Source organism: Sorghum bicolor, chromosome 3, assembly GCF_000003195.3.
Source record: "Sorghum bicolor cultivar BTx623 chromosome 3, Sorghum_bicolor_NCBIv3, whole genome shotgun sequence".
Lineage (NCBI taxonomy): Eukaryota > Viridiplantae > Streptophyta > Magnoliopsida > Poales > Poaceae > Sorghum > Sorghum bicolor.
Genome location: NC_012872.2, coordinates 14,986,633 through 14,997,029, shown reverse-complemented (window position 1 = coordinate 14,997,029; position 10,397 = coordinate 14,986,633). Strand labels below are relative to the sequence as shown.

Genomic DNA, 10,397 nt, shown 5'->3' with positions numbered 1-10,397 from the left:
TTCAGCCTTTCTTGTCTTTTTCATGTTGTTTTTGGCTTGTGATGTTCCCATCATTTTTTAGCTCAAATCCACTTTGTCTTTTCATTATCTCCTGAATTATATTGAATAACTTAGATAACTAATACCTTTTTTATTTATTTCAAATTAAAGACGGAATGGTTGAGGAAAAAGGTCCTACAACAAGACCGAATCAAAGCTATCCAAGAGACGATAGCAGGATTTCTCCGCGACTAAGTGATCAATCCAAACGGCGAGTTTCACTTCAACGGCAACGAAACTCTTATTCCAAACAACGATGATCATTTGTATCTTTTGTAGACATTGGGAGAAAAAACTCTATGTATATATGTGTTACGAATTTTGTACATATAAAACTATATATATATATATATATATATATATATATATATATATATATATATATATATAAAGCTTTTTACATATCTATTTAATTTTTGATGTGGCCTATTCATTTTATTATAGGCAAAGCTTAATTATTAAGCTAAGCCTATAATTTTCATTTATATATGCTTAATATGCGTGTAATATAAATATATTATTGTATCAGCAAAAACATGTATTGAAAAACCTATTATTATATATTATATAAAAACAATAAACAGAACCGAAGAAGTGAACCAAAAAAAAAGAAACCCTGCAACGTGGCAGCCCTGGCAGGACCGTGCTTTAGCCCCGGTTACCCGAACCGGGACTAAAGGGTGGGCCTTTAGTTCCGGAAGGGCAGCACCGACTCGGGAACCGGGGCAACAGGCCCTTCCCGACCGCTGCTAATGCCCGAACGTGTGGCAGTGCCTATTCTACGTCTGAGGCCTGAGGTGCCTCCACGTGAGGGGGAGTGTTGGAATACAAGTGAATTATCCACCTCTCCCCATCAGTTTAAGCTTTTGGGTTGAATTGGAGTGTTTGTTGGGTGCATGTGAAAATAAATTTTTCTATAGACGAGTAACTGAGAACTGGCGAACCGCGTGTTGTGTTGGGTGCCTGTGGAAATAATTTTTTCCACAGGCGGGTAACTGAGAACCGCCAGTGAAAATGTATTTCCACAGGCGGTTCAGTTATGTCAACCGCCTGTAGAGATCTTTTTATAGAAAATACGAAGTTGGTTTTTAAAAATAACAAAAAAAAAATTAAATCCTAGGCGTATTTTTTCACGTAAAATTGCGTGCTGTGCGACTGCTAGGATTTGAACCTGAGACCTCACCGTCGCTCGTAGCCTCCTCTACCACTCCACCCATCACTTGATGTCTATATTAGAGTTTAGTTCCCCACATATTATCCTAAACCGAGCATATATTGATTATTTGAGGCTCTAAACGGATTCCAATGGAAAAACTGTTAACTACAAAGTTTTATAACTTTTGAAGATCTACAACTTTTGTATTGGTAGTTTCTCCATCCGAGGTCATTTATAAAATTTAAATTTTAAATTTGAGAAATTCAAACATAGTTTTCGACGATAAGATGATTTCGAATGAAAAACTTATCAACTACAAAGTTTCATAACTTTTTGAGATCTACAACTTTCATTTTAATGATTTTTCCAAAAGAGGTCATTTGAAAAACTTAAAAAATACAATTTCAAATTATTTCTACATGCGGTTTTCTTAAGAAACCGCCTGTAGAAATATGATTTTCACTGGCGGTTTCTTAGGAGAACCGCCCTTAGAAATAGATGATTTCTACAGGCGGTTTTGTTAAGAAAACCGCATGTGAAAATTGATTTTCAAAAGCGGTTTTTTAGTCGAGCAAGCCGATTTCTTTCTACAAATATTGTTTAATTCAAACCGCTCGTAAAAATTATATTACACCCTAGCGTAGTGCTTCTTTGTACTAGTGCTCTCTCTCTCCGTGTATAAATATCACAATTCTGGTCGCTTCATACACAACAATGCAACTAAATCAAAACACAACGCCCATAGAAACTAAGCATAGAGAAATAGCGCCAACAAATTAAATGGGCCCTTTTCACATCCCCAGTACAAGTGGTCCTCGCAAGTTTTATCACCTTGTGCTCTTCCATGTGCACCCGTTCTGGATCCAACTCTTGTACTTCCTTTCCATCTCCGTCTTGGGTTTCTTGATGCTGAGAGCTCTGCCCATGAAGTCCATCTCCGTCCCTAGGCCCTCGGCTCTCGACCTAGTCTTCACGTCCGTGTCAGCGACGACAGTCTCCAGCATGGTCGCCGTCGAGATGGAATCCTTCTCCAACTCCCAGCTCCTCCTCATGACCCTCCTGATGCTCCTCGGCGGCGAGGTGTTCACAAGCATGCTTGGTCTCCACTTCACCTTCACCAAGTTCATCAAGAAGAGAGAAATACCTCATAGTAATAATAATAGTCTCCATGGTAATATCAATGGACCGGCACCGGCGGCACCTAGTAGCTTAGAGCACGGTCACCGTCGCCGTCCCATGGAGATGGAAGCCCAGGCCGCCGCCGTCCAAATGGAGCTAGCAGGGTTCAACAACGACGACCAACGTGATTTTGCATCCATAGCTAGGCTGCTAATGTTCATCGTGCTTGGCTACCTCTCGGTGGTGCACCTCGCCGGCTACACGCTCATTCTAATCTACCTCAGCGTGGTCGGCAGCGCGAGAGAAGTGCTGGTCGGCAAGAGGATCAGCCTGAGCACCTTCTCCGTCTTCACGGTCGTCTCGACGTTCGCGAACTGTGGCTTCGTGCCAACGAACGAGGGGATGGCGTCCTTCAAGTCCTTCCCGGGCATGCTCCTCCTCGTCATGCCACACATCCTCCTCGGGAACACGCTCTTCCCCGTCTTCCTCAGGCTCTCCATTACAGCGCTCGAGAGGGTCACCAGGAGGGGAGACCTCCGCGAGCTGCTGAGGGACGGAGGACCCGGCGGCGGCGGCGGCGGCGGCGGCGGACCAGCTGCTGCTGCTATAGGCTACGACCACCTGCTGCCCGGAGGCCGCACATGGTGCCTGGCTCTCACCGTGGCGGTGTTCCTGGCGGGGCAGCTGCTGCTCTACTGCGCCATGGAGTGGGGCTCCGATGGGCTTCGAGGGCTCACCGCGTTCCAGAAGCTCGTTGCCGCGCTCTTCATGTCCGTCAACTCCAGGCACTCCGGCGAGATGGTTGTCGACCTCGCCACCGTGTCGTCCGCCATCGTCGTGCTCTATGTGCTCATGATGTAAGTAATACGTACGTACATACATATCGATCGATCTATCAGAAGATCGTCGGTAGTGATACGATAGCAAGTTTTGTGCACTACATTTATTATATTACTTATTACATAATAATATGGCAGGCACTACTATGATGCTATCTAGTTCATGCGTAAGTTGTACATTGTGCTCATGGGTGGTCCACCAACACGTCCAAATATCATTTTTTACCTTATCGTTGTGCCATGCATAACACTGACACATTGATGTTTAAGCTAACAAACATAGAAACTATTATTAGTATTTTTTTTCTTCCTTTAAATAATTTTACTCGAATATGAATATATGCAGGTTCAAAATTTCAGTGAAATTTCTCCGAAATTTTGCGAATTTCGGTGGTGGCCGAAAGAAAAATCTGAAATTTCATTATATACTAATACATGTGCTATATGACTTTAGACTCATATTTTCTATTGTTTATATTGCATATTCGTATATTCAATAGATGTGTAATCATAAATCATACTGATACTTATTTAGATCTAATTTTTTTAAAAGAAAAACATATTTCATGTGCTAATTTCTAAATTTTTTTTTTGCGAAATTTCGACCAAATTTCACAAAATTCAGTAATTTCGGTGGTGGCCGAATTTTTTGCGATACAGAAATTAAAAACCTTATATGCTTATTTCCTCTGCAGGTATCTACCGCCTTACACCACATTTTTACCCATAGCGATGGAAGACCACCAGCAGCAGCAAAATGAGGCACAATCCGACGACAAGAGCAAGAGCAGCAGCAGTATTAGCATCTGGCAGAAGCTGCTCATGTCCCCGCTCTCGTGCCTAACCATCTTCATCGTCGTCATCTGCATCACCGAGCGCCGGCAGATCGCTGACGACCCAATCAACTTCAGCGTCCTCAACATCGTCGTCGAAGTCATCAGGTGTTTATATTACTCCTATGTGATCGCTGGGCTCGATCACACAATGAAGCAACTCAACATGCTGATGCATGCAGTGCGTATGGCAATGTGGGATTCAGCACCGGGTACAGCTGCAGCAGGCAGGTGACGCCCGACGGCAGCTGCAGGGACGCGTGGGTTGGCTTCTCCGGCAAGTGGAGCAGGGAAGGGAAGCTCACGCTCATGGCCGTCATGTTCTACGGCAGGCTCAAGAAGTTCAGCATGCATGGGGGTCAGGCATGGAAGCTAGGCTAAATCAAAGTACTGCTTCGACACTCGATCTGCTCGTTATTATTGTACATTTCTCTATAGATACTAGCAGCTAGATCAACCTGCTCTCCAAGACTAGTACTTGATGTTGGTGTAAGCTTGTGTTAACAGGTGTCAAGATGACGTAGCAGGAGCTGCGGGAGGATTTGAAAGGAGACGTTGGCAGGAACGGTTGGCGAGTGCAGAGTGTGGTCACCACGCGCACGTCGTCGCTCTGTGTGAGCAATTTGTTTTAGCCGACATGTATCTTGTTATTTCAAATTGTGTTGTGTAACCAGGTGTTTCCACTAATGGTATAAGTAGTCAGATGTAATAGGTGTGAGTTAGCGCCTGTGATATATTTGTAATCGTGTGAACATTCAGTTGCCAAGGTGAAAAGGGGAGCCGACACCCTGTCGCCCTCTTGTGTTCATCTGCTGTTCCTCATCCACTATTCATGCATGAATTCAATTGTTAGGCTTAGCCACCATGATAATCGTGTGTGATTGTTGATCCTCTGCTTACATTTGGTATCAGAACCAAACAAATCAGCACGAGGCGTTGCGTTGATCTACCATGGGAGATCGGGGAACCGGAGGCAATGGCGGACGGATCCATTATCCAGCACTCACCTCCACCAACTATACTAGTTGGAGCATCTGAGTCCAGGCAATTATGGAGGATCAGGGCGTATAGGAGGTGGTTGAGCTAGTGGCAGAGTCGTCGGATCAAGGCGGCGGTGGTTGCAGCGAGGAAGGCGAAGGACACAAAGGCATGGGCACATTTGTTGCAGTCCTGCCCGACGATCTGCTAATGCAGGTAGCCAGGAAGAAGACTGGGAAGAAGGTCTGGGAATCACTCAAGGCGAGGTTCGTGGGGGAGGAGCGTGTCAAGGAAGCCAGACTGCAGACGCTGAAGAGTGAATTTGATGCTCTCCACATGAAGAGGAGGAGTCAATCGATGGCTATGCAGGAAAGCTTACGAGCATGTCAGTTTGCTATGCCAATCTTGGTGGTTCATTGGATGATGCAGCATTGGTAAAGAAGTTGTTCGATACCGTTCTAGATCGCTACATCAATGTGATTACGGGGATCGAACAATTCTTTGACCTCAAGAAGATTGCCTTTGACGAGGCGTTTGGAAGGATGAAGGCATTTGAAGAACGCACCAGGCAGGGAGCTAGGAGTGCGAGATCTAACACCGATCAGGTGTTGCTGACTCAAGCTGAGTGGGAGGCGAGGCAGAAGAGATCCGCAAGTGATGGTGGTAGCAGGAGTGGTAGTGGCCGTGGAAGAGGTCTTGGACATAGTGGTGGAAGCAGTGGACGTGGCAATAACTCTGATGGTGGTAAGGAGGGCACGGGGAAGCATGACAAGAGCCACATCAAATGCTACAAGTGCAAGAACTATGGGCATTATGGCAACAGATGTCCTGGGAAGAAAGAAGAAGAGGCACATTACACCAAGAAAGTCAACCTTGAACCAACAGTGTTGCTAGCTAAAACGATGGAATCGGGATAGCAGAAGCATCTATTATCGAAACATGTTCAGTAGCAGACTCTGAATGGTATAGTATTTGAAGGAAGAGCTATGTTTGAATGAAATTCAACTTGATCCAAAACTGCACTTCACTGGTGAAGATACATCTTCTAGTGATGTTTAGGATAATGGGGCCAGCAATCATATGTCAGGTGATCAACATAAGTTCAAAGACATTGACACCACAGTTGCTGGTAAGGTATGTTTTGGTGATGGTTCAGCAGTTGAAATTCATGGTAGTGGTTCCATTTTATTTCAAGGTACTTCAGGTGATCAGTGGTTATTGTTAGATGTCTATTTCATACCAAAACTTAAGAGTAATATGATTAGCTTGGGTCAATTGATTGAAATTGGATATAGAATAGTAATGGATGATGATCTGACTGAAGTAACTAAGAAAAAGACAATGAGAACTATTATGAGCGTACAGAGGTCTGGGAATAGATTGTACAAGATTGAATTAAGAACTGTGGAACCAGTGTCTTTTCTAGCCAAAGTAGCAGATGAGTCTTGGCTTTGGCATGTCAGGCTTGGCCATGTCAACTTTCAGTCAATTAGAATGTTGGTAGAGAAAGAAATGGCAGGGGGGTACCTCTGATTCAACACCCAGATCAAATTTGTCATTCTTGTTTAGCAGCTAAGCAGACTAGAACATCATTTCCTAAATGCTCACACTGGAGGGTAGATGAGCCGCTAGAGTAGATTCATGTTGATTTATGTGGCCCTATTACACCTGAAACTATTGGTGGCAACAAATATTTCATGCTTTTGGTTGATGACTGTACTAGATGGATGTCAGTTTCCATTTTGAAAACTAAAGATCAAGCCTATTCTGCATTTGTGAAGTTTAAAGCAGAAGCAGAAAGTTCTTTGGGGTATAAGATAAAGATGGTGAGGTCTGATAGGGGTGGTGAGTTCTTAGCAGCTGCTTTTAGCGATGTCTGTGAATCTACTAGCATAAAAAGGCAATTCACTGCTCCCTACTCACCACAGTAGAATGGTGTTGTGGAAAGGAGAAACAGAACTGTCATGGAGATGGCTAGATCAATTCTGAAAAGCATGAGTGTGCCTGGGTGTTTCTGGGTAGAAGCAGTAAGGCATTCAGTACATTTACGGAATAGGTTGCCAACAAAAGCTATGGGGTTTAGAACTCCATTTGCGGGATGGTGTGGGAAAAAGCCACAACTTGGGCATTTGAGAGTATTTGGGTGCAGGGCTAATGTGAGACCAGGTGTGCCACATTTGAAAAAGCTAGATGATAGAAGTCCACCAATGGTCTATTTTGGAGTGGAGGATGGAAGTAAGGCTCATAGGCTTTATAATCCAAACACTAAGAAGATAGTTGTTAGCAGAGATGTCATCTTTGAAGAAAATGTTGCATGGAAGTGGGACTCTGAGTTTGGTGAAAAACCAGAATTCACTAAGGAGAAGACTGTGGATGTAGTAGTGCATTCATTCACTGAATATGTTGGTGGTGATGATGAAAACCAACTAGATGATCAATTACAGGATTCAGGGGGAGCTAAAAGTGCAGATGAAGGAATTGGAGCAACTGGTGAAGTGGAAGGTTCAGTTCAGCAGGATTTAGGAGCTCAGTCAGATACTATTGGCAGTACAACAATATAGGCAATTTTAGGTCTAGCTCAGTGTGAGAACATGAATCATGTTGATATGGATTTGGGTGATTCAAGTGACTATGATGAGACACCTTTGAGGTTTAGGAATCTCAATGAGGTGTATCAAGAGACTGTTGAGGTGGAATTAACCTTAGATGATGAAGTGCAAGCACTATTGGCTGTCATGGAGGAACCAAGTAGTTATCAAGATGCAACTGGTGACAGTAACTGGATGGAAGCAATGGAGAGTGAACTCCAATCCATTAACAAGAACAAGACTTGGGAGTTAGTGAAGTTACCAGCTCGTCACAAACCAATTGGACTGAAATGGGTTTTCAAATTGAAGAAAATGCAAAAGGTGAGGTGGTGAAGCATAAGGCAAGATTAGTTGCTAAGGGTTATGTGGAGAAAAAGGGAATTGATTTTGAAGACGTATTTGCACCTGTTGCAAGACTCGATACAGTGAGATTGATTTTAGCACTAGCAGCTAATTGGGGCTAGGAAGTTCACCATCTCGATGTTAAAACTGCTTTTCTCAATGGTGAACTCACTGAAGATGTCTTTGTCAACCTGAGGGGTTTGTGGTGAAAGGGAAAGAGCAGATGGTGTTGAAGCTTAGCAAAGAACTGTACGGCTTGAAACAAGCTCCGAGAGCTTGGAACATAAAACTTGATAGTAGTTTGAAGAAGCTTGGTTTGAGGAAGTGTGAACAGAACCAACACTGTATGTCAGAGGGGCAGGTCAGTCAATGTTGATGGTTGGTGTATATGTGGATGATTTGATTGTTACTGGGGGGAAGATAGGAGACATTATATTGTAGGTTTCAAGAAGTAGATGACTTTAATGTTTGACATGAGTGACTTGGGTAAACTGTCATTCTATCTGGGAATTGAAGTTTAGCAGGTGGAAGACTACATAACAATCAAACAAACTAGATATGCTAAGAAAGTGTTGAGTCAGTTTGGAATGGTTGACTATAATGCAACAAAGTGTCCAATGAGTCTAGAGACTAAACTTGATGCAGGCAAACAGGGGAAGAGAAATGATGCTACACAATACAGGAGAATTATTGGTTTCTTGAGGTACTTGCTTCATACAAGACCTGATCTCTCTTTTTTCTGTTGGATTGGCAAGTAGGTTCATGGAGAAGCCCACTGTCAAGCATCTCAATGCAGTGAAGTAGATACTCAAGTATTTGAAAGGGACTTTGAATTTTGGACTTGTGTATACTCAAGAGATGAAGCAGGAGCTGTTGGTAGGATATACTGACTATGATGTTGGAGGGGATCTTGTGGGAAAAAGAAGCACTAGTGGAGTGTCATTCTATGCCAATGATAGTCTGGTGACTTATAACTCTCACAAGGAGAAGACAGTAGCACTATCCTCATGTGAAGTTGAGTTTATGGCAGTAACAGCAGCAGCTAAGCTGGCCTTGTGGCTTAGGAACTTGTTGGGTGAGCTCACTAGAACTCATTTGAAGGCAGTGTCATTGATGGTGGATAATAACTCAGGTATTGCTCTAATGAAAAATCTAGTTTTCCGTGGTAGAAGCAAACACATTGACATCAAATTTCATTTCATTCGTGAATGTGTGGAGCGGGGACAGATTGTGGTAAAAAGGGTTGGAACTTTGGAGCAGAAGGCTGATGCTCTGACAAAGCCACTTGCAGCAATCAAACTTGCAGTGATGATTCATTTTTGTGGTGCGCGCGAGCTAGGTGAACCTCAAGCTTAAGGGGGAGATTGTTGGTGTAAGCTTGTGTTCACAGGTGTCAAGATGACATAGCAGGAGCTAATGTGGCAAGGAGAGCAGGAGGATTTGAAAGGAGATGTTGGCAAGAACGGTTGGCGGGTGTAGAGCATGGTCACCGCGCACACGTCATGACTCTACATGAGTAGTTTGTTTTAGCTGACATGTATCCTGTTGTTAATTCAAATTTGTGTTGTGTAACCAGGTTTTCAACTACTGGTATAAGTAGTCAGATCTAATAGGTGTGAGTTAGTGCCTGTGATACATTTGTAATCGTGTGAACATTCAGTTGCCAAAGTGAAAGGGGGAGGCGACACCCTGTCGCCCTCTTGTGTTCATCTGTTGTTCATCGTCCACTGTTCATGCATGAATTCAATTGTTAGGCTTAGCCACTATGATAATCATGTGTGATTGTTGATCCTCTGCTTACAGTTGAACTCGGTTGGAATCAAATCATATGACAAATCCATCTGCAAGAAGTTTGGATGTATTTTACTTACTTAACGATCACATCAATGAGTCTACATGTAATTAATGTGAACCCTAAACACAAACAAAAGTTGTTTTCCTCCTCAAACTTGCAAACCAACGCTGCTTAACTACGTGCCTAGAAAACCATCTTATCTAGGTGAGCGAACAAGCAAGAGGGAGAAGAACACCAGAGATACAGGAGGAGCTCGAGGACGATGAGAGGTCGCTCACATCTCTGTTAACTTAATTTGCCATTGATCTTGCCTCGTTCAGGGCCAGTCTTATACAACTATAGTCTCCAGCATAAACTCTTTGTGGCACGCACCATTACATGTGTCTCTCTCTCTCATGAAAACACGCTCCGACTACTAGTATGCTTGGATTATGCCTTCTTCACAGGACTAGTAAGGTAAGGTAGAAAAATGCCAAAACCTATAACTTTTGTCACAGAGATGAGACAATTCAACACTTTCTTTGATTGTGGATTCGTTCTTGCACAGTTTGGTCCAAAATTGGATAAATTTGGTTTTGATCTAAACTGCTGTAGTAATTGGTTTGATTCTTCTGTTGGTCATGCAATAGATGAAGCCGGATATTTATCCCTTTATCCAAAAAAACTCAGATCGTTTCTAGTTTACCTAAACCTGCACAAGAGCTCTCT

The 10,397-nt window shown here is 43.2% G+C and overlaps 2 protein-coding genes across 2 annotated transcripts; both read left to right on the top strand.

Annotated features, from left to right (window-relative positions):
- LOC8078183 (cation transporter HKT8) lies at positions 1,922 to 4,794 on the top strand. The gene is made up of 4 exons (XM_002457691.2): positions 1,922 to 3,171; positions 3,849 to 4,094; positions 4,169 to 4,373; positions 4,494 to 4,794. Exons 1-3 carry the CDS (start codon positions 1,976 to 1,978, stop codon positions 4,365 to 4,367), a joined length of 1,641 nt encoding a protein of 546 aa, XP_002457736.2. The 5' UTR covers positions 1,922 to 1,975; the 3' UTR covers positions 4,368 to 4,373; positions 4,494 to 4,794.
- LOC110433638 lies at positions 5,136 to 5,881 on the top strand. The gene is made up of 2 exons (XM_021456140.1): positions 5,136 to 5,349; positions 5,427 to 5,881. The coding sequence occupies exons 1-2, from the start codon at positions 5,136 to 5,138 to the stop codon at positions 5,879 to 5,881; spliced, it is 669 nt and encodes a 222-aa protein (XP_021311815.1).

What these genes read in the sequence shown, in the direction of transcription:
- LOC110433638 (XM_021456140.1), top strand. Translation starts at nt 5,136, where the DNA reads ATGGGCACATTTGTTGCAGTCCTGCCCGACGATCTGCTAATGCAGGTA. An exon ending in GCAGGAAAGCTTACGAGCAT is followed by an intron (nt 5,350 to 5,426) that starts GTCAGTTTGCTA and finishes ATACCGTTCTAG; the next exon opens with ATCGCTACATCAATGTGATT.
- LOC8078183 (XM_002457691.2), top strand. Translation starts at nt 1,976, where the DNA reads ATGGGCCCTTTTCACATCCCCAGTACAAGTGGTCCTCGCAAGTTTTAT. An exon ending in GTGCTCTATGTGCTCATGAT is followed by an intron (nt 3,172 to 3,848) that starts GTAAGTAATACG and finishes TTTCCTCTGCAG; the next exon opens with GTATCTACCGCCTTACACCA. An exon ending in ATCGTCGTCGAAGTCATCAG is followed by an intron (nt 4,095 to 4,168) that starts GTGTTTATATTA and finishes TGATGCATGCAG; the next exon opens with TGCGTATGGCAATGTGGGAT.